General features: G+C 34.3%; 1 protein-coding gene and 1 pseudogene across 2 annotated transcripts in view; both read right to left on the reverse strand.

Annotated features, from left to right (window-relative positions):
- DAPK1 (death associated protein kinase 1) overlaps window positions 1–24,701 on the reverse strand; it is a 72,122-nt gene that overhangs the window by 22,824 nt on the left and 24,597 nt on the right. For both annotated transcript variants that reach the window (XM_088129875.1, XM_088129874.1), the window contains exons 4-18: window positions 22,316–22,454; window positions 21,371–21,500; window positions 18,809–18,857; window positions 18,684–18,710; window positions 17,083–17,235; window positions 16,291–16,336; window positions 15,680–15,769; window positions 13,367–13,459; window positions 11,523–11,642; window positions 11,033–11,131; window positions 10,601–10,699; window positions 9,050–9,148; window positions 7,180–7,377; window positions 5,548–5,745; window positions 3,181–3,279 (exon numbers count right to left, since the gene is read on the reverse strand). In XM_088129875.1, coding sequence (XP_087986001.1) covers window positions 3,181–3,279; window positions 5,548–5,745; window positions 7,180–7,377; window positions 9,050–9,148; window positions 10,601–10,699; window positions 11,033–11,131; window positions 11,523–11,642; window positions 13,367–13,459; window positions 15,680–15,769; window positions 16,291–16,336; window positions 17,083–17,235; window positions 18,684–18,710; window positions 18,809–18,857; window positions 21,371–21,500; window positions 22,316–22,454 — 1,639 coding nt within the window. The remainder of the gene's footprint in view (window positions 1–3,180; window positions 3,280–5,547; window positions 5,746–7,179; window positions 7,378–9,049; window positions 9,149–10,600; window positions 10,700–11,032; window positions 11,132–11,522; window positions 11,643–13,366; window positions 13,460–15,679; window positions 15,770–16,290; window positions 16,337–17,082; window positions 17,236–18,683; window positions 18,711–18,808; window positions 18,858–21,370; window positions 21,501–22,315; window positions 22,455–24,701) is intronic.
- Window positions 8,323–8,523, reverse strand: LOC112541594 (U2 spliceosomal RNA; annotated as a pseudogene).

The following is a 24,701-nucleotide window of genomic DNA, read 5'->3' on the forward strand; positions in this document are numbered from 1 at the left end:
ATTTTTTCTCCAATCTCCAACTGTCTTTATTTTCTAACCTTAGCCTTATTTCGTCCATATTTTGCTTTTTGGTGATAATGTTGTTAGTATGTTTACAAGCACCATCGAATTCTTTAGTTCAATATTTTCTGACTGATTACGTGCCATCAAGTCAGTATCAACTCTTAGCAACCACACAGATTTTCTCCATGACAATCTGTCCCCCGCCTGGTCCTTCATATCTTCTAATGGTGCACCTATTGCCATGGTATCTGAGTTATCCACCTTGCTGCTAGTCATCCTCTTCTTCTCTTTCCTTCCACATTTCCCACCATTATAGACTTCTCAGAAATGCTAGATCTTCTCATAATATGTCCAAAGTATTTGAGCCTAGTAACTTGTCCCTTGAGAATTTTGGGCTGATTTTGTTCAATGATCCATTTGCTCTTTTCTTGGCTATCCTTCGTATTCTCAGGAGTCTTCTCCAACACCAACATTCAGAAACTTCAATGCTCCTTCTATCTGGCTTCTTCAACTTTCACTTCCATAAAATGTCACAGGGAATACCATTGCCTGCACTATTCTGATCTGTGTAGGTATAAATACATTCCAGCACTTAAGTATTTTTTTTAAGGCCTTCATGATTACTCTACCAAGTGCTACCCTGTGGTCTTTTTCTTGACCATCGGTTCCTTCACTGTTGATGGTTGATCCTAAAAGGCAGAAACTATTTAACACTTCAATATCTTCACTGTCAGTTCTAAAGCTGGTTTGTCTAAAGCAAATTTAGTCCTATTTTTTTTCCACTGTGCTCCTTGACTTTATTATAGTTATATTTATTTATATGGGGAGGGGCAACATTGTCTAGAAGTTACTTATTGGAGGTTGATGAAAGATGACTCTTAAACAAATGCATACATAGGAACATGTGGACATAAAATTCCATGACTTTCTTTATGCAATATTGCTGAATGTCTTTCAGTTGCCATAAATGGATCAAATTAATACTTACTATTACATTTATACTAATAAGCATGACTGTGTTGTACCTTGTTATGGTTACAACTGCAGAAAAAAGAAAGACTATATAAATCTCCAGAAGGATGCTTTCTCTGGCAACACTAAAAACAAAATACCACTTTCTAGGGCATTGAGTTGGCCATGTCCTCAAGGAGGTTTAATGCAGCTGGGCTGAAACCTATCAATGCATATCCATGCAGTGGAGACATACTTCTGCCAGGATTTGCACATCCTTAGAAAAGAGCTTTCAGAAATGGCATGGGGCTGTCCTCAAATGATGTTACTTGCTGTAAAACTGGGGGTGGTTTAAGCGGTTATTTTTTCACCTAGAGAAAGTTAAATATAGGGATGACGCCTTTCAAAAAGAAGGAGGGGGACAGAAGAAGCAATGTGGGGATTAGGGATATGCAAAATATTGAATATTCAAAATGTTATGTGTCTGCTTTGGATAGTTTGGTTCATATATAGAATGAAACAAGGTTGTCTTGTTCCGTATAGAGACCAAAAGACAGTTGTTCTGGACAGAAGTGTTTCAGGGGAGTAAAAATGGGGAAGAAGGCAAGGATTAGGGATTTCCTTAGTGACGGTGACTGTGGAGAGCATCAGCAGAGGCCAAGAGGAGAAGGAAGAATAGGCTGATGATATGCTGTACTAGGACATTGGAGGCAGGAGAGAAAGGGAAGATGCTGGGAATGTGGGGAATAAGCAAGCAAAATTCACAAAGTATTGTGTCAGCCCCACCAGGTAGACCAGAGGAATTCAGCTCAACAGGAAAATTAAAACTACTTTTATGGAGAGTAGCTACTGATTGCCTGATAAATTATCCCTATTTATCTGCATTTCTCTTTAGACCAACACTGCAGCCTACAATCATCATTTCCTCTCCCCCCAGACACAATGAAACCTAGTTTTTAACTGACTAATGGGGGAAGAGATGTGTCCATTATTGAGGAAAGTCACTTAAATCGGAGAGTAGGGCATTATGGGGATTTATGTCATGTTCATAAGGACTTCATCACAAAAATGAGGCAAGTAACATCTTTTGCATCAATTTTCACTGTTTGTACAATGACTTGGCTATGTCAATGACAAGCTGATGCAAATTACACAATTTGAATAACATAATTATGCAAATTATGTAAACTGCAGTAGAAATCTGGTCTCCTGCATGAGAAGTCTGTTGTAATATATATGCACACTTATAAACACACATATGCAGAGCCATATATATAGTTAACTGTAGCGCATAAATCAGATAAAGCCCATGCTATTTTGGTTGACCTGTCTCTTCCAGAAAAGTCATATACATTACTTTAAACACAGTGAATGATATGTGTGAAATAGCTAGTAGCTTTTCATTGAAATCAGCCAATTTTAGGAGTGTTAATCAACTCTGGTGAGAAAGAAAAGGCAGCAGGTGGTGCAGGTTGGAAGCAGTGGAGCTGATCAGTCTGACAAGTAGTAATTGCTTTACTAGTTCACTGGCAAGCTTGTTTATCCATTAACTTTTCTTCCCCCACATATATATACTCTGTGATTTAACTTATTTGTAGCTTACCAATTGTTTGGAAGAAATATTTTCAAATAATTTAATATATTTTTTTTTTAATTTATCAAATTATATGGCAAGGTGATTCTGGATGGCGTACAATAAAACCAACTATTAAAACAGAATATAAAAACCAGTTAAAACAATTAAATAAATAACATAAATAAGAACAAGATTGTGAGAGGATTGAGATGTTATATGTGATGCAACCAATGTGTGGTATTTATGGTACTCACAAGGCTTCCACTGTGTAGAGCAAAAACGGTTAAAGAGTAATTTATTGTAAACAAGACTAATTTCTTACCAAGAATACTGTTGATAGGTGGGAATAACATGCCAAATTCATTTATTGTAGGATTTAGGTGTTATGCTATGGCAGTATAAAATGTTATAGCACAGAAATTTTAGTTCTTATAGTAGCTTATAGCTTGTGCCTTGCTAATTCAAAACTAGCAGGGCAAGCTACTGTATATAAACAGGGAGCAAACCCCACACTCACTCGCACTGATGATGTTACCTAGTTGGGTAATGAAATATCTGCAAGCGGACAAAGAAACTCAGAGAGTACCAAGGATTCCACAGTTCTTATAGAAAACTGCTAATAAGTAGAAAACATAACAGGTCATACTTACAGATGTTAAAGCCTCCACATTAGCCCCACTAAGACAGAGGTAGCGGACCACATCAAGGATTCCATTATTTGCAGCCAGATGTAAAGGAGTTCGTCCATACTATTAAAAAAACATTGTGTTTTTGCTAAACAATAAACTTGTAAACTACAAATGCGTTTTGTGATTAGCTGCAAAAAAAATCATGCCCTCAGTAGACCAGTTTAAATATATCAAGCAACTTACAATGGGAAAGATTCCATAAAATACCCATTTAACAGGAATGAGTCACATAAGAGCATAATAATAACAAGAAGATAGCTGGTCATCTACGATGCGCAGTTGTTTTTCAATTCTTCTTGGCCTAAGTGAACAAACTTTACTTACAATAGAAATTAAAATTAATTCTAATTAAATTTCCATGCATAGATTCTACTGCTATATCTTTACTCTTAAAAATATTCTGAACTTCCATCTTTACAGTTCAGATGACAGAAATTCTTTAGAGCTGTCCAGACTCATATCTGTACTACTGTAATTTCAGTTATGCAGATAACTCCTACAAAGTGTACAGATTTATTAAGCCAAGCATAAAATGTTCCAAGACATATTTATAGCATACAAAGAGCTTTCAATCTATTTTGAGCTTGGCCTTGCCTACTAATCTGAAGTGAAACAGGACAACTACAAAAAAAGGTAATTTCCTCACACTTGAAGAACACATAAGTATATGACTTAGTAAATTAAAAAATTTAAAAAACCCCCCTCAAAATAGCTCCATGATCAGCTGAAGTGAATTATGACAAATAAGCAAATACTAGAGTAACTCTATCCAGAGCACTTAGTTGCTTTATTTGTACTGATGTTATTCTCAGAAGTTGAATAAAAGCAGATACAAGCCAACCTATATTTGGAAACTTCTATTCCATCTCCCTTTGGAGCCTGAGAAATTCCTTCCAGCCACTACTCCCCAAAGAATATTGTGCCAAGTCATCTGGACCAATCAAAGATAAGAACAAAAGCTTGATTGTTTGCTCTTAATTCTGCTTTCCTGATAAACAGTTTCTATCATGGCTCTATGTTTAATTGCTCAATCAGTCAAGATTAAGCTAATACAAGAAGACAGAGGGTTCATTAACATAAGCTTTTTACTTGGCAGCTGGTGACATTTACATTAAAAAAAAATCCAAATGTATGGTTTCATGGGATCAGCCAAAAATCCAATGTCTTCATTTTGCAGTTTTAGCACGGAAGGTCACAGGGTTTTATTTTAGATGACAAAACTATACTGCAGTTCTATTTAATTCTCTAAAACTCAACGATTTTCTTTAATGCTAGAACTTTTGAAATGAACTTTTATGGCAACTAAAATGTTTCATTATTCTGATGTCATTCAGTCTACAGTACTAGTCATCCAAATCTGTTTTTTTCATCATCCAACTATCAACACCATGGAAAATAGTCCCACAAGGCAATCCAGATAATCAAAACAATTATTTAGATTTTATTATTTTAGATTATTTTGTTCAGATTTCATGCATTTTACTGAACCATTTCCACAAAGCAAGGTACTGAGCTTTTAAATATTATTACTAAAAGAACAACATATATTTTTGCAATGCAAGTAATACTAATCTTTGAATATACACTAAAAGGAGAAATGTTGAAGACAGCTGTTTGTGACTAATTAAATGAGAAAAAAGAAAGGAAAAAAAGAGAAAAGAGTAGAGTTTGTCAGAGGGACCTCCTCCCTAACTTTTCTGATTGATAAAACATGGACAATAATTCTTCTATCCTTTATCATCCATTCAATTTTTTCCAGTTAAAAACTGGTTTACTTAGAGCAGCCACCTTCTTATTCCACCTGCTGCAGAAGAAATAGTGATGCATTACTGGAGGATGAGTAAATGGAACAGCTTGATAATTAAGCTGAGAGAAAGCTTGGAGGATTCCTCTACCTGCTATTGAAAAATATGACTGAACAACTACCTTGGAAATACAGGCATATACTAATTATATTCAATCAATCCTACAGCCTACACTGCATACTAAACACTTATTTGGACAATGACACAGAAGAAATGCCTATGCATGAGAATACAGCTATAGAAGTTCAAGACCAACTAAGCTAATATTTCCAAAAAAAGACAAGAAGCATTTTTCATTAGGAAAGCTAGCAAACAGATGCTAATGGCACTATACAGCACTTATTCTCCTATTGGTTCTAGTGGCTGTAGAGAAAAATCCCCCTATTTCCTTAAAACATAGCTACTACACAAAAATGAAATCCTGCATATCTCTCAAGTATAAATGTAATTCTATAAAAAAAAAAGCCATTTTGATATACACTCATGATAAATACTGTAGGATTAGATCTGTTATTATTATTACCTTGTTTGTGATATCGATGTTACAGTTTGCTTCACAGAGTGCCATTACAATGGGGACATTTCCATCTTTGCAGGCTACGTGAAGAGGAGTGTTACCATGTCTATCTTGGAAATCTATAGAACACCCGTGACTAATTAGCATTTTTACCACTTCCATTTGACATCTTCGTACAGCAAGGTGAAGGGCTATGTGTCCATCCTAGAAGATAAACACAGGGATGAACTATTACTTCTGCTGCAAACAGAACTTCTATGACCAATTTTTTAATATCTATATCGGGACATATTATGGTAATACCTGTTGTATGTATATATGGTGTATTACAATAAATCAGAGTATATTACATGACTATACTATGTATGAACTCTACAGCAAAGGATTTTTTTTTGGCCTCCTGTATGTGTGTGTGTGCACACACACACACACACACATAAAACCCTCAAAATAATTATATCTTTATATAATATTAATATTGTGCACATGTTTCAACATTACAAAGTTATGGTGATGATAATCAGCATCTTTTTATGCAAAGTACAGAAAGAGAATAAGAAATTATCAGCCAAAGGCAGGAGATAAAAAAATAAAAGGGAGTATAACTATCTCTAACTTTTATCAAGTTCATATCTTTCCATCCTTGCAAACCAACCTTGCTTTTACCGTGCTCATACTGCTCCACATTGCTTTTTGTTTTTTTAAACAATGATTTCCTGCAATAAATACTGTGTAAAACATAAAAATGCACCCCCCCCCCAAAAAAATTCAATGGTGGTAGAAGCAACTTTAAATCTAAGAACAAAGACAGAACTTCTTCCACTGTGACTTAATAATTATGGATACTGTTGAACTGATATCTTCCAGATGATGAAAATCTATGCTGAAGAGAAGTTCCTACATCACATAGAAGGAAAAGAAAAGGATACATGGTAACACTTAGACTCCATTTTATGCCATTATTATCTGGATTTCATATATTCAAAATGGCAAATAACAGCTTACTTTCTTTACCATAGTTCCATAGGATAATATTTAAACACCCACATATAGAATAGTTTTCCCCAATAAAGTGTATCTGGCTCTGAGCCTCAAATGCTGGTGAAGATGCTTTAGTTCAATCAATTACTTTTTGATTTTCTTAATTTCTAGCTTGTTATTTTAGTCTTTTCTAATCCTGCTATAAAGCTCTATTAGTCTCTATTATAATAAACAAGAATAAACTATATAAGTTATTTTGGTAGCTTTTGGTGTGGAGTGGTTAAAATTAATTATGTCTGTTAAGATTGTAGCAGCAAATTCAGTATGAACAAGAAAATCTTAAATTAAATGAGAAGAGTAAGGAAAGGATACTGAACAATAAAAGAGACTGAAATATGCAAGAGTCAACCATCAAACCAAATGAGTAACTAAAATGGGTTTAGCAGAGTTAATCACCACACAATGCTGAGATCTCATAAAAATAATTGTATTTAAAACATGAGTGCTTATGAGTACTGTATTTAGTTTTTAAAGAGCAACTTTATTTAATAATAAATATTGACTGCTATAGCCAAAGAATTATTAAAGGAACTTAATACAAAAAGCTCTGTATTATTTAAAAGCTTGTTAAACTTGTCTCATTCAACTATAACTAACCTTGTCAGTTGCATCCAGGTCAGCGCCATGCTCTGCCAAACATTCCACAATATCATGGTAACCTCTAGCTGAAGCTGTCAAAAGTGGAGTTTCTCCTTCTTTATTTTTAATGTTCACATTACAGCCTGCTGTACAAAGTGCTTTGGTAACAAGATAATAGCCATGCCAAGCAGCACAGTGCAAAGGAGTTTCTTCTTCCTATAAAATAATTTTCAAGGACTTATATTAATAAAGTCGTTATATCTCACATCCTTTTTGCTTTAACACTATTTTAAATTTTGGTTCAATAAATAAGTCACCTAAGGTATATTCTGTGTCATTATTTATTCATGTTTCATATGCTAGCCTATGAAATCTAACCATAGTTACAGCTCCAGCTTTTATAGGACCCTTCCCTACCTTAACTGCATAACAAGGAGGGAATGTTCTACCCCTACAACAGCTAGGTATCGTCATGTAGTGCTTAAGAGGTTGGACTGGGGAGACTCAAATTTAAGTCCATCCTCAGCTACGGAAACTCACTTGGGTGACTTTGTGTCACCATGCTCTTTCAACTCAATCTATATCATAGTGGTGTTGTGGGGAAAAACCAAACAAAATAATCACTAGTTCCAGGTCATATGTTCACAATGAATTTTTCACAAAGAAAATCAGACAGCGCAGGGTCAACAGGAAGAGAAGTGATAATTTAAGGAGCAAAAACACCCAACAATCAAATCTTTTCAAGAGATTTAATGGCTGCCAACTGATCATTGGCTAGGTTTCTGAAAACTCAGACTTACAAAACTTGCAGTTCTAGACCCTTGGTTACTAGAAAAAAGACTTTATTACCAGCTTCCAAACCTGTCATAGACCTGATTTACTATTGCTACCTTAACTTTGGGTCTTGACTAGTGGACTTATCATGGACTTTGCTTAAAACTCTGACTTTTTTTTGGTACTAGTTTGAACTTTGTGTATAAACTATGATCCAGCTTCTGACTGTTCCCTGATTACTGGCCCAATATTTATTATTTTATTTATTAAAGCAATTTATATAGCCACCCATCTCACCACAGGCGACTCTGGGTGGCATACAACAAAGCTAAAAACAATCAATAAATACATTAAAAATATAAAAAGCAAAATAAAACAGAGGATAAAAAGATGTTAAAAATAAGGGAGCCACCTCATTAATTCCCCCGTCCCCTGGGGTCCCCAGGTCTGCTGGCATAACCAAGTCTTAAGGGACCTCAGCTCCAAAAATCCATGTAATATATAGTTCTCAAATAGAGGGCATATCAGATATTACACTGATAAGAACAGATATTGCACTTGATCTTAGTCAAAAGGCCAAGAAACAATATACTGATTTGCTTATTCAACAGCCCAGCTATAGTCTAGAATTGACACATACATGCAATAATTTTCAACCATTTACAGACTACAACTTAGATATGAGCTCATAGTATTAATTAATCAATTCAAATGACTGAACTGGACAATTATAAGTTATGAAATTGGTGCCAAGGTTGGCTACTTCTCTATAATGTCTCCAAGTTTAAATCAGGATTCTTATTTCTTCACAAGTAATATTGTAAGCTGGACTTTCTTGGGTGTTTTAAATAATTAGTATATAGTGTTATATAGACTGTGGAATGTTGTAGAGAGATCTTTCAAAATTCAGATTCGTATCTGAAGCCTAAATAGCCATAGCATATAGAAAAGGTATAGTAGAAGACCAACATCCTGACTTGTTATAAAGACAGCTTCTTATATTTCTGAGTTTATTAACAGTTTTAAATAAAAAAAGCACTACACAACTATATTTGTACTTCAGAAGCTACTTTCACTTTATGAAAAGCTGTATAAAGAAATTTTCATTACTCACTTTATCTTGAAAATTGGGATTTGATCCAATGCTACAGAGGTACTGAACTACATCAACATGACCATACCGAGAAGCCACATGGAGTGCAGTTTCTCCAGACTGTAATAGAAGACAACCACATGCAAATATTATTTCTCATACCGGACTGGTGAAAATTCCTACATTATCACTGCATTCACATGATACACTTTCCCATGATTAAATCCACTAACCTAATTTTCTTAATTTGCATAATTCACTGGAAAAATATGGGTTAGGATTGCGCAACTTGCTTGATAAAATATATTATCTTTTATGGTTAAGTGTATTATGGAAATACAGCTCACGAGTACCACCTTTCTTTTGTTCTGATGCTATACAGTAAAGAAAAGGGGGGAAAAAACCCCAGAGTGTCCTTTCTAGTGTTTCACTGAACGAGATAAATATTCCCTAATAAATATTTGTTTATTTTTATTTTTCTTGTCTTGCCCTTTTGTAAAAGATCAGGCTAATATCAATGCTTGACTGCATAATCCTCCTCCTTTCAAAGATACAAATATACATTTTCAATTGGTTTAGTTACCAAGGTGAACTATATAGATTTGGGAACAAAGGACTCTATTCTTCATGGTCCAGAATGTGCATCTACCAAATTCTGGGGAAACCAACCATTCTCTCTTAGCTTCAGTCCTATGGCAAATTCTTGTGAGTTTATGTAGATTTTCAGGAGTTTGGAGAAGGGAGAAGCAGAGAAATCTGCTTCTGTTCTTAAATAATGGAGCCAGCTTTGTATCTATTAGGTCGTTATTTATATTTTGCTAAGGAACTTCATCTCAATTTTCAGTACTGACCATTATTGCAAAAATAATGTAAAGAAAACCTGCTTATTAACAGACTTCTTCCCCTCTAAGAGAAGTTCCAAGGAATTTCTGGAAATATTTATTAAAGAAACGTTCATGTTGTTCTTCAGTCATATGTTTGCAGACAGCAGTTTACAAGAAAATGAAGTATGTGAACACAAAGTAAACATATCTGTGTACTCCCTTTGTATCTGCTGGGTTCCCTGCTTCAGTTCATTATAAACATTCTGAAATTGCACTACCAAACTTCAGTGGCAAAATAGCTTCATTTCAACAAGAATTCTTTTATTTGGCCTCAAAAATAAGGCATTTAGAGTGAAAAATAAAGCTGGGAATAGGACTGCAAAGCCTTTGCATGGTAAACTGATCCCATTCCCAGCCTTAAAACTACCCAACCAAAATACATCACTTGGGATGTGTGGCTGCAGTCCAGTCCTTAGATTGAAACTGTGTATCTGCACAGGTAAAGAACTAGACAATTAGGGATAGTAAAGGACATCCTTAAAGCGGTTCTTCTCCATAGGTGGTTGAGGTCCTTCTGCAAGATGACTTTTTTCTTCTCTTCCCACCATGGCTAATGTTCTATGAATAACTAGATTTTCCATGACATGTATTTTGTAAGTATACACAACATGCTCTTAAATTTGAAATGTGCCCACCTACCAAAATTTTAAACTTTAATTTGAAAAAATTGAAACTTTTTTTTCCTTACCTTGTCTCTAACATCCAAAGGACATTTATTTACATGGAGATATTTCAGAGTTTCTATGTGTCCATGCCGAGATGCCCAGTATATTGCATTGGATCCTGCCTGTCCAAAATATTTTATGGTAGTAATCAACAAAACCATACACTAATTTGAACAATTTGTTGCATACATCCCCTGAATTATACTCTCTATGTCAGATAGATACAGCCTACTGGTATTCATGAAATATATGAATTGAAAAGGAAGAAATTGCAGGATTGTATTTTGAATCTGAATTAACTAAAACAATGTTCATAATCTATAATTTGTATATATATAATTTGTAATTTGTAATGTTCAGTTACAAAACATAGATATTTAATCTCTATCCTTCTCCACCACACTATCGATGTGTAGCACATTAATTGGTCATTGCTAATAAATTAAATTTCCCACCTTATCTTGGACATCAATGCGGGCACCTCGCTTTAGAAATAACTGTAGCATCTGAATATTCCCGCATCCAGAAGCTATCAGAAATGGAGGTGTTCCATGCTAGGGAAAAACAACAATAACACAGAATTCTGTAAGAATTCCATATTAATACAATTTAATTAGAACACAATTCGATAGACTTAATATGCTTAGTTTCGAACTTATAACGCATTTTCTTATACACTTTGGAGTTATGTTTTCATTTCGCTTGGTTTATTTCCACTAAATTGCGGGGGAAATTTAACAAAGATTAGATCAGAGATGAGTCAATGCAGTGATGAATAACAATGCATGGTTGGTGTTAAATAAATTAACAGCAAACTGGAAAATGATGCACATTTTCTCCAATATATTATAAAGCATTCTGTTACTGTATCAGAAAGATAAACAACTCCCCTCCTCCACGTATTTTTTAAACAGCCGAGCAACTAGTCAGACAACTACAACATACCTTGTTTGGTTGATTGACATCATAATTGGTTAAAGACCCCAGAAGATGCTGAAGGCCAGGAACATTGTCATCATTGATAGCATGAATTATGGCCTTCATTACAAATGAATCTTCCTCATCCTCATAAATTAAGCAAAATGAAGTATACAGTTGAAAATGGAAGGGGGGAATAGGAAATAAAAAGATAATTAATTTGAGAGATAAAAACTCTTATAAGGAGCAAAGAAAGCAAATATAAGGGCCATAGGGTTAGGGTTATATTGGAATTTTATGATAGGATTACTATGGTATTCTCAATAGGAATCGTGCTGCTACACCATCTGCATTAGAAGCACACATTTTGAAATGGCTTAAGCTTGAAAGGAGCTGTTCAGTGTCACTGCAAACTTCTAACATGTAGCAACCCTGTTCTAATTTAAGGAGATTTTTACTTTCTTAGAAGAGTCAATTTTGCAAGTATAAAGAGGTATAAAGAAATATAATGAATGGCCTTGATGCTGAACAGATTTACTTATATTTCCTTTTCTTATCTCATATTTTTCATTTCTTTGGCTCAGTATTTTTTAGTCACTTTCTATACTTTTTATTAAGTATCTGTCTTGCTTTTTAAAAACATTTCAATATGTGTTAGGAGTGAGCAGCAAAGATTTTGCAGGAATAACATAATTTAAATTAACAGTGCTGCAACAGTGGTCTTATATTTATATTTTATGCCACAATAGGATAAGATTGAAATTCATCCTCTGAAAGAGTTGGTTTAGTAACTGAATTAACTTTAAAAAGGATCAGCATCCCAGTAAATAGAAATTATGTTTACAATAATTAGAAAATCACCAGATGGGCAAAAAGAATAAAGCAGTACTCTACAAAATTTCTTATGACTAAGTTTTTTACTTTTCAAGAACAAATTTGTTCAGTACATATAATGAAGATTTAAGAACATAAAGCTATCCAAACTGATTTAAACATATATCCCCTAGTTTTTTACATTTGGAATAGAAATCCCAGGAGCTTAATATAAAGACAATATACTCTGCTTTGAAGTATAACTGAATTATATATTCTCAAACCATCCTAATTACCAAGGGCTACAAAGAGTTGAATTGATATAACTGTTCTGTGTTTCTTTCAGAATGCAACTTTTATCTAAAGAGGAGTTCTAATTTTACAAAATCAAGCTATCTGGTAGACTCTAGTACTGGAAGCCTCTGCTTCCTGGTTTTAATTATCTGAGGTTTATTATTACATCTTCACTGTGGATTCTTTAAATTGTTATTCATTTAAGATGCTAGAATTTTAAATGACAGTGTGTCTGGCTCATTTCACCAAAACTTCATTCAAATTATCACGGCTTGGCCTGGTATAGTAATGACATGCTGCACTTAATTTAACCAAGAAAGGGATACTTCCAGTTTCTTTCTTGGGGCTGCTAACCTTAGTTTACCATTAAAGTTATAACTTGTTATATAAAAACAGTGTATAAAACACTCCATCCTGACACATCAGCCTTTGTCCACCAAAATGCTTTTTAGTGTTCAGACCAACTCCCAAGATGCCCAGCCAACTGGCCAACTGTACCTTATGGCAATTGTAGTGTACACATCCCCAGTTTGAGGATGGCTACTTGACAGACTTCTCACTAATTTCTGAATAGTAATCCCTGTGAATGATGCCTAGAACTTTCATCAGTCAGGTTGAAAATGTACTAGAGATCTGAAATTCAAGTTATAGATACCTGTGAGTAAAATTCATTGGCATCAGTTTGAATCCTGATTTGCATACAAAATTATATACTACATCCAACATTTCCTAAGGAAATGATCAAATTCCATGTGTTTACTTACCAGAGTATCATCACTTCTAGCCACACTCATGTTACTTCTGGACAAAAATGATCTTGATAATCTTTGGCATAATGATATTAGACGCACAGATTGCTTTTTATCGAAGAAGAGAGAAACATTTATATGAAAATACAGATTATATAGGCCAGTAGTAATAGTGACTATGCCAAATCTCTAAATTAAAAAACAACAACCATATTGCCTTTATAGAAATTCAAATCTCTTTAACATATCTGTATTTATAAAAACTACATTGGATTTGCCAAAAACAAATAAAGTCTCATAGTTGCTTCCATTCTAGTTAACTGTGGGTAAAAACTATAATCTTTTTTCCTATAATTTTCAAATTAAACTGGCAAATGGTTCATTGCATTCCATTTACATAGTTTATCAAATCTCAGATCTCATCACTACCCATTCACAAATAAGTAATAGCTAATAAACAGTTGCTACTGAAAAACATATTGACAGGTAATAGCTATAGAAATTTACTGACATTATTATCTGAATCAACCAGTTCAAATATCTTGTTCTTGCAAATCAGTTTAGATTACTTTTAAAATATGAAATTCGTTTTTGATTTGAAAATTATGCTAACATAGGAAATTGTTTCATGTGTATTGCACACCTCAGACAATGTTTAATAAGGGCTGGATGCACTTGCCTTACAGCTGAATTTAATTCAAGAATTTACATGGTTTGAACTTGTCCTATTGTTGCCACATATTAGCAGTACCCCAAATTGTTAACATGATTTTAGATTAATCACTAAACTCTTCTATTCATGTGGAGTCCTTGCGGTTCTCTGAGCTTGGTTCTTTTCTGGCAAACGCTTCATTACCCGGCTAGGTAACATCTTCAGTGCTAGAATGGGATGGGGTTTGCTCTCTGCTTATATACTGTGGCATGCCCTGCCAGTGTTGGTGGGGGTGGGGGTTTTGTTTTGTTCCTCTAGTAGTTCCTTGATTAGGGTATTGTTTGCTGCTTGATTGTGTGCCTGGTGGGAACCTCTGCTTATCTGGCTGATGATTGCTGGTGAGGAGATGTTCTGGTCTTTTGTCTCTTTTGAATAGTGTGTAGTTGCTGTTTATCTCTGTGTGTCTGTTGATTGCTGCCTTGTCTGAATACCAAGTTTCCAAGAATTCCCTTGTATTTTTGGATTTAGCTTCGTCTTCTTAGTCACGGGGAATGACCAAAAGAATTATTATACAACAGTGGAAGGCTAAATCTATACTTCACTATGCTGATTTGCAACAACTGGATTGTTGATATGTGTTTCTGCTGACATCTGAATTAGGGTTTTGTTTTGTTACAAAAAAGACAAGCTGGAGTTGCCTTCCAAGTTGCAGTTGTTTTGTTTATCATATTAATTTCCAGGCCTTTTTTCTTTCTTTTTTTTAAAAAAAACATTAACTACATTGCATACATGCACACTGCATCTAAGTTACATCTGTAAAACCACTCTGTTTCCCCCATCCCAATTTAAATCCTACCTCAGTGTAGCCAATCCATGCATCTGATGATGTGAGCTGTACTTCACTACAATGTATGATTTTTAATAATTTTTTTAGTCTGAAAAGATACTACCAAGCTCCTCCTGATTTTTCACTGTGTAACTATATATATATATATATATATATATATATATATAAAATCCATGTATATGTGTGTACATACACACACACACACAGAAATATAAAAATATTTCTTAAAATTACACTGTGGCAAATATTTCAGTTCAAATTTTTCTTCCTATATCTATTAACTGCTTCATAAAATCATAATTATGCAATAGATCTAGTTCTCAGGAAATTTATATCACATGGAATCCATCATAGGAACAGGAGATATTAAAAATGTATGTTTTTAATCATTGATTTGCAGTTCATCAGCAATTCAAAAATTTTATAAGAATCAGCTTAGAACAAATTAAGTGTTAAAATCATAATCATACCTAGAGGTACATATTTCAATCTCATTTCAAGAAAGAGTATTTATCCATTCTCATAGTAATTACATTCTTCATGCTATGTTACTGCTTTTCAAATTTTCATGCATATCTCATTCTCACAATTTTGTTAATCTCTTTTCCTTCCTCACTACAGTGGAAATGCTGCATATTGCTCAGTTTAATGAACAGTTGATCTTGCACTATTACTAATTAAAAGTAAAAGATACAAAATTGAATAATTATATTAAATTAAGCTGGGGATCAGTCTCTAAAATGTCTTTGCCATGATAGCACCTATTGTCATATATCTTACCCCAAAGAAAAAACTGAACTACAATTTTGTAAATAATTATTAACCTTACTTTCCATTTTCTTCGTGCAGCAAACTTTTTGAATTTCTCCATATTTACTGCAGATGCTTTTCTACTCAGTGCCTGCAGAGTATCTTTTGGCTGTGAGAAAATTAAAATAACACTTTGAAATGCTGCTGTCATGGTCAAGGTTCTCAAATGCTATGGTTATGGTCAAGGTTCTCAAATTTATGTATTAATTTAGGGGGTAATGGCACCACAAAATATTATAATCCCTGGTCCAAGGAGAAGAAGAATCATGGCAGAATTTATCAACTATATTCATTAGTAGTTCTTTTGTGCAAGTGTACAGTAAGGATTGTACAGTATAAATGCCTTTTTCTGACATATAATTGCTATGGATCATCTGAATCATGTTCCATTTTCATTACATTTCTATTGGATCCTTTCCTCTTTGATAATACAGAGTAAACTGATTTGGTTCAAGTGTTAGAATAACTATTAAAAATACAGTGGATAGGAAGAAAAAATTCAGCCAGTGCCTTAGAAAAGGCAAGAAATGCTTATACTTTTATGTCTCAGAGAGCAAACAAAAATACAAATAGGAGCAATAAAAGAAACAAATAGGATAAAACAATATGTCTTATGCATTACACACTGACCTTGATCCATGGATGTTGCAAGCTGTCTTGAATAGTCATTCTCTTCCTTTTAAATGAGAAACAAGTTAATTTATATGAAGTAAGCCCAATGCAATACTCTTATTCTATTTCCTTCACCTACTTATAACTTCACAACTGTAAAACAACTGGACTGAAAGATAAATAAATAGCACAGGTTATCCAGTGAACTTCGTGAATGAATAGAATTTAAAACAGAGATCTTCTAGTTCCAGTCCACTATTTTCAACCTAGTACCCTGCAGATGCCACTAAACTCACATCATATCAGCTCTAGTAACATTACACAATACTGATTATTTTGTATTCTTCATGAAATTTTATTAAAACTCCTTTAATATATTTATTTAGTACCAGAATATGGTAAGTAACAACAAGTCATCATTGAACTCTCAGTGCAATCTTTTTCAAAGTGTTAATTTAATGAAGTCCAGGACAATGAAGCGGAGGATATGTCACTTGTTTCAAGAAATAAAGCTTAAGTCTAGAAACAGATGTTTCTAACCAGGTTGTTGCACAAGGCAATTTGGTTATCATGCTGGAGGAGTGCATTGTTGTTGTAAGATCAGTATACTAGTTGATGAATTGATGAAATTATGTATTATACCTATAACTTCTTCCCCACCCCCATAACTGGGTGTTCTCAAGACGTTCCTTATTCGGGTCTAATAATGCTTCTGCTATATGCCACATTGGCTCAGAAGCATATTTTGAAGCATAAAATAAAAAATGATCATATCCTTAAAATCGCAAATAATCAATTGAAAAAACTCACTTCGGGTCCTTTATTAGAAGTCGCCTTATAAAATCTTTAGCTAGGGCACTGGTATTACTAAAGAATTCTTCCTCAAAGTCATAGTTCACTGCAGACACATTGGCTAGTGTTTCTTGTTTTGTCTCTCCAAGAAATGGTGATGCGCCACTTAATCTGTAAAAACGATTTTTGGCACAGTAAATGTGATGTTGCATGACTTGAACACAAACATATCAGTTCTAGACTTTATATTTGGAGCACTGGAAATACAAATGCTAGCAAACACACAAATCACCAACACCCAGACCAAGGTAAACCAGGACGTAAAATGTTTCAGGGTTTGGTACATTTAGAATACACAAAGAAACGGAGGCATAAGTTCAAAATGGCTACACTGTGAGCATGGGCATCCACAAAATGGGATGGGAGCACATCAAATAAATTAATTTTTTATTAATTAAGATACAAACAATCCTTTAAAACAGCTATACACTTTCCTCCACAACCATAAAGTAACTTATTTTTTCTCTTGGCCTGTCAAATAAATTTATTTGCCCTGTAATAATTTCAATTCAATCTGATTAACATCAATTTAAACATCCCCAACCACTTCAGTTTCACAGAGAAAACGGGTAGGCGGTGGAAAATAACAGCTTGTTTTTTTCTGTTCTAGTTTCAGTTAGTGCTCAACACATGTACTCATGCAAAAAGTGGTAGACAGATTCCCCCCCCCCCCCAATTTATCTTGCTTTTTAAAATATATAGATTTCTTTCTTTCAAAAACGTTGCTTTGGGGGGGAAAACACATTTATTTAAAAGAGGCAAAGCCAGTCTCCTGCTAAATCACTGTTCTCTAGTCTTGACCATGTTGTTGTCCTCTCCTGCTCCAACAAACTGGTCTCTCCCATTTAGCTCTTTTACCAAATTTACAGTTAAAAGTGATGCTTGCTAAAAATGCTCACTAATCCTTCTTGGGGCACCTAAAATGGTGGACTCATTACTTGCCTCATTCAAAATAGACGTTTACTGCTACCACCACTGCCTCTATCTCTTCCCACATGTCCTTTAATACTTCACTCTAGCAGCTGCACAGAGAGTAGGTTCAAGAGCCAGAAGGAATGGGAACCAAGCACCAGGACCTTTAACAATCTCCACACAGATTTCCTTAATGATTAAACTAGGAAGTGGTGGTGGCAGCCTGTGAAGGCACTTAGGTCATAATTTATATCTTTTTTTAAAAAATCACAATATAGAAATGGGAAATCCATGGCCTTTCACGTTTTACATTACAACTCTGACCATTTTTCTGTTGGCTGAACTAGAATCCAACAATAAAGTCATACAGGTTTCTCACTTCAATGGGTAGAAAAGTACACTTAATTTAAGACATATCAAGTTATATTCCCAAATATCAAAATAAATCATAACACAAAGGCAATAATACAGGTTACACTTTCTATTCATTATATACTGAAGTGTATGTTCATAAAATTATGTGCAAATATTTCAAGCTAATTTCATAACAAGATTTCTCTGGACATGAACAGATGAGATTATCAGTTGTAAGACTGAATAATATTGTGGAAATTACAAAAAAAACAAATTAGAATTTTAATACTTACAGAATGTAAGTTATTACACCAATGCTCCTGGAAAGAAATATGGGAGAAGAAGAAAAAGGTATTTTTTAGTGCTAAAAGCCTCCTATAAAAATTGCCAACAAGTGTCAGAGAAATTGAGAACTTACCACATATCTGCCTCAAGACCAAGTGGTTCATAGTTTACTATTTCAGGAGCTAAGAAATAAAGCATTTGTTAGTTTTTTAAAAAATATATAAATAAAAGAGCAGGGTTTGACATTAATATTTGTTCTGTATGGCAGCTGAAACTTTAGTAAATGCATTTTATTACACTTTACTAAAGATAGAACTTAAATTCCACTTTCTAGAAAGAGCAAGCAGAAAAAAGCACTGGGCAGTTAGAACAATCTATACCAATTTTAAGAAAGTTACACTAGTTTAGACCAGTGAAAATGTCTGTGCCTACACTGTGCACTTGTTCAAATATATCCTGACTGAAACTTTAACAACTGTTCAATTGAAGTTTGCCAGTTTCCCATGAATCTGTACATATGATCTCAAATGTCACTGCCTTTATTGATTAAGTGGGTGGTAGTCAAACAAGGTCTACTTCAGCTGTATTTGGGGATCCCATTCAGACTATAATTCTATATATACATGTTTAGCCTGAGTTCAGTAGGACTGAATCTTACGAACTGCAAATAGGCAATTCTTAAGAATGCATCATATGGCAATACAACTGAGCACCTCCGAGATGGAAAGCCAGACTATAAATTGAAATAATAAATACTCTCCTGAATGTTTAATATACAGCACTGTTGTTTTGTATATATTGTTCTACTGATGTTCTTTTTTTTGGGGGGGGGGAGGTTTATGAAATTAGATTTCAATTTATTATTTTAACTTCTTAACTTGAGGATTACCTGTATTTTATTTATTTAAAGTGATATGCTGCCACACCCATTTTGTAGCTGTAGGTAATTGACAATATGAAAAATTAAATTTACACAATCCTGAACCATGAAAAAAATCTAGGCTTAAGTAAAGAGATTTGTTTTAAATTCCCTCCTAAACTACAACAATAGGAGCCAGTTTCAACACCAATGGCAAGTTCAATAATACAGGCTGCACAATGGAAAAAGCAGAACAAGCTGGCAATGTGGCCATGGCAGGCCTTCATATAACACTGCAGCTTTACAGGACAGGACACCCTTTCCTTGGTTCTTAAGAGAGCAAGAAAAGTACAAGATGAAACATAGGAAGACAATTCTACAAAGATGCTACCACTGAAAAGGACATTTCCTCCCTTCTGACATCATAAGTTGGGGAATATGGTATAAGGCCTTCAATATAAGATTTAGTTGATGAACAGGTGGTTTCTCAATAAATACGTGCAGGGAATTCATACTCAACAATTCAACTAGCATCTTTGAAATAGTCTCTTGATCAGCCTTATTCAATTCCGATGTGATGAAACATGACCCATGTTGTCTAGGAATTATGTGATCTCTAATCTCAACATAACTGGAGGGAGCCAGAATATTCTGCGTGATCTTCAAGAGGTGCCTATGCACATTACATTATAGTAATCTAGTGTGGATGTTATTACAGAGCATGGATAACTAGCCATGTTCTGTTTTTCCAAAAAGGAATGCAACTGGCACAATAGCAAAAGCTTGCAAAATATGTCTCATGCTCTTTGTGTCAGTTGAAAATCCAGCACCTAATAAGAGTCAAACAAAATTGCTAACTCATCCAAAACAGAATGAATACCATCTCCCTGATTATCAACAGGACTTTACTTTATCTGGATGGAATTACTCTTATCCCAATCTCTTACTGATTCCAGATTCAGATTGTAAAGGAGAAATGTAAAAGAGAAATAGAACTGAGTATAATCAGCTCAGAATTAGAATTAAACTCCAGATTCCCTGATGATATATCTCAGGAACTACACAGTGGTGATGCTGATCAGCAAGGAGTTATTTATCAGACTTAATGGGAACTATAGCATAATTCTTACAGTGCTACACTATAGTCCTCAACACCATATTTGATGCTAAAAACTAAGAAATGGAATCCCCAATCAGAGTATGTTCTTAAGAAGGGGCCACATAGTCCAGAACTGTGTGTCACATAGTGGTCAAATAGCTACACTGGATGGGATGCTGACAGCTCTCTTTCACTGCCTCTCCTCAACAAATGAAGTTTGACAGCAACGCTTATTCTATTACCTTCCTTAGTCAACTATATATGGCTGATAGTAAGAACAAGCGTCCAAGGAGATTTTGGGAATCGGAATGTAAATAATTCATGTAGCAGCCAAAAAGGATCTTTAAAATGACAAGACAGGTGTTTGCAAACTAGTGGAGCTGGTCCTTTTTGGGGCTTTGTTCCCTTTTAAATGTAGGTCATTCATACCATAAGAAAGGCTAACATAACTGTATACAAGTCTGACTGCAAAAATATATATGGCCTTAGAATTTTTATACATTTGTAATAAATTAAGTGGGCAAGAAATTACCCATATAAATATATTGCTATATCATTCTGAAAAGAAGTTGAACTTGGTTTCCAATCACCCATCTTTACTCTCAGCACAGAAAGCAAAGGACAGAAACAGGACTATATTCATCAAGTTATCATTATGTGGACTGTCAAGAACATGTCTGCCTAAAACTATCAGACAAATTTTACATAGTAGCAAAATAATAAAATATAATACTCACCAACAAATTCAGGTGTCCCAAAAATATTCTTAAACTCATTGCTGAAGTCTATTTTATGTGCTAAGCCAAAGTCAATGATCTTGATGTGAGGTTTTGGTACATTTCTATCCAGCAGCATTATGTTTTCAGGCTTCAAGGAAAAATATTGATTATATGTGAGCAATTCCAAACCACAGCCATAAATTATTTTTAAAAAATCAGAAAAAAAATAAGCTGTTATTTGTAAGTAAGCATTTCAAGGTCCTGGAGTGGCCTAGCCAGTCTCCAGATCTCAACCCCATGGAAAACCTTTGGAGGGAGTTGAAAGTCCGTGTTGCCCAGCGACAGCCTCAAAACATCACTGCTCTAGAGGAGATCTGCATGGAAGAATGGGTCAAAATACCAGCAGCAGTGTGTGAAAACCTTGTGAAGACTTACAGAAAACGTTTGACCTCTGTCATTGCCAACAAAGGATATATAACAAAGTATTGAGATGAACTTTTGATATTGACCAAATACTTATTTTCCACCATGATTTGCAAATAAATTCTTTAAAAATCAGACAATGTGATTTTCTGGATTTTTTCCCCCATTTTGTCTCTCATAGTTGAGGTATACCTATGATGAAAATTACAGGCTTCTCTCATCTTTTTAAGTGGGAGAACTTGCACAATTGGTGGCTGACTAAATACTTTTTTGCCCCACTGTATATGCACATAACTATAAAAGTTAAGTTTCCCAATATACAAAACATCAAGGAAGAATCTCCATAGAGACATGGTTCCATATATACATAATCTATTATATCTTACTTTATAACAGAATCTTGCCACATAAAGAAGCTGCAAGGTGTCTTTTGTTCTCCTAAACAAAACTTTACATTAGCATTTACTTTGGGTACCCAAACTGTAAGGGGTATTTTATGTAGCATTTTCAAGGTTTGAAAAAGCTATTTGTTCAATGTACCTTAAGATCAAAATGTGCAATTTGCAGAGAGTGCAGATACTTAACACCATTAAGAATTTGCTTGAGAAATTCTGTGGCCTCCTCTTCAGTCAAAGATTCCTTTTCAGCTAAAAAATCAAAGAGTTCCCCTCCTGCAACGCTGTAAAAAATAGGAGCTTTAATTATGACTTGAACACTTTCCATTAAAAAAAAACAAACATGAAGGATTCTGCACAACTTATGAAGAAACAGTATCTACTCTTAGAAGCTTTCTGCAAAGGTTATGAATAGATTTTTTAAAACAATTATTTAATTAAATTTACCAAGCACTAATACAGATTTATAAAGATTTTTGGCCTCTAGAAAACTTGTCCCCCTAAGAAGTATTATCTTAGTTACACGTTTTAAGTACTTTTCAGGCTACTTTGTTTTAGCAATCATGTTTCAAAATTAATTTAGGAAAACATGTTCAAAATCACTTTTGGACAACTGAAAAAAAAAAAAACAGTATTGGCAAACCTTTGCAAAAGTCATATCTTAAAATAAAAATAAACCATTACTTAAAACAATAGAGTGGGAGAAAAAATATGACACATGGTTATTCTCCAATTATGATGTAAAATCTACTTTCCCATGTATTCAAATTTGTTCTAAGTCATAGAAATTAAAGTCATTCTTTCAATATTACACGAAGCTTTCATATGTTCTAAGTATTATTGTATAGTCTTTGAATGAAACATATTTGTAAAGCTATTAAATATTTTGGTTTGCAGTTCATTAAATAATCACGAATGAAAACATATCTATTCCTATTCTACCAATCACTTTCTGATAGTGATGAGTATTAGCTGACATGAAGAAAACCACTTATTAGCATATTTTTCTGATTGATATTCCTCCATTCTGTCTATCAATTGTTCTGAAGCTAGCAATGAAATTACTGCATAAGGTCTCTCTTCTTGTAATTATCACCCTAAGCCAAGGGTGCAACTTTTTAAGGCGGCCAACTGAGTACTTGGTGAATGGATGTCACGCTAAAGACCACAGTCCAAGCAACAGGCAGAAATGGATCACAAACAACATCTGATTTAGTTAAATTCACAGATTATTAAAATTATACTAAATTAATTAAATATAGTTAATATGACAATTCCTTACATAATTTCATGATTCTCCCTCTTAAATAATAAAAAAAAAATACAATTCGGTGAAAGCTTTTGTAAGAGCTCTGGAGGTTGCCTCAAAGGCTTCTGGGGGTTGCATATGACCATGGGCTTTGGTCTGAGCCACTGTCTTAGCATACGAATGTTGAAGCCCTGGCTGGAACTTTATTATATGTTCTCAATAAATGAGGAAGCTTATATGGGAATAGGTATGTAGTCCCAGAATACTTAGGCTTTAAAGACTAATATCAGTATTTTGAATTGCGCCTGGAAAGTAACTGTAGATTGGTCAGACTCATGTAAAATAGGCACAGTATGTTCTCTGTGATCGGATCTCGTTAACAGTCTGTCTCATGCTGAACAAGTGGAATGTTCAGTTTTCAAAAGCAGCTGTACAGAAAACATCATGTAATCCAATCTGGAAATAACCAAGTATGTATGACAAAGGCCAAATCCATATTTCTACTGACTGTAACCACTAAAACTAATCCAGACCTTCACAGGGACAACCATCTATACAGATACCATCCTGTTTTTAAAAACACTAGTCAGTTGCTTCTGGAAAGGTTTTCTACCTCTCAGCTAAGAAGCACATTATACAGATATCATCAGGTGGCTTCTCTTATCTTGTGGCACTAAAATCCATCAATTCTGAATGATTGATATAAAGAATGTGGTATCAGCAACCAGAGTCCTATATGCAATATAGCCTTTGCAATTAACACTTCATAGCATAACTGCAATCATATTTTTCCAGTAATGATTATATCTATAGAATTATAAGACTTGAATATGAAAAACATATATGAGCATCTCAAGTAACATGTACATCAATATTCTGTGCTTATGATTGCTAAAAACAATGTGTGATCAGCTCCTCTCTGCACAAGGCACTTCTTCAGTTTATTATTACTCTATATTGTTTATTCTGTTGATATTTGCAAAAGGGTTGACAGACCTAAAGAGACATTTTACACAAAAACAAAACATTATTCAGTGATGGGGCACAGCAGGAGAGATACAGGATCCTGAGGCTTCATTTCAATTGTTGCACTCTTGGTTTATTTATTTATTTATTTATTTTTCAAATTTGTATGCCGCCCATCTCCCCCAATGGGTGACTCTGGGCGGCTCACACTAATAATAAAAAACACAGGACTCTCCAGACCAAGACATAATCTATAAATAGTTAAAAACATATATAAAAATGGCCTAAAAACCTCCTATAATTTGGCCCTAAAAAA

The sequence above is a fragment of the Python bivittatus genome, unplaced genomic scaffold, assembly GCF_059951505.1.
Source record: "Python bivittatus isolate LINGU-HERP-01145 unplaced genomic scaffold, Pbiv_v1 ctg000850_np1212, whole genome shotgun sequence".
Lineage (NCBI taxonomy): Eukaryota > Metazoa > Chordata > Lepidosauria > Squamata > Pythonidae > Python > Python bivittatus.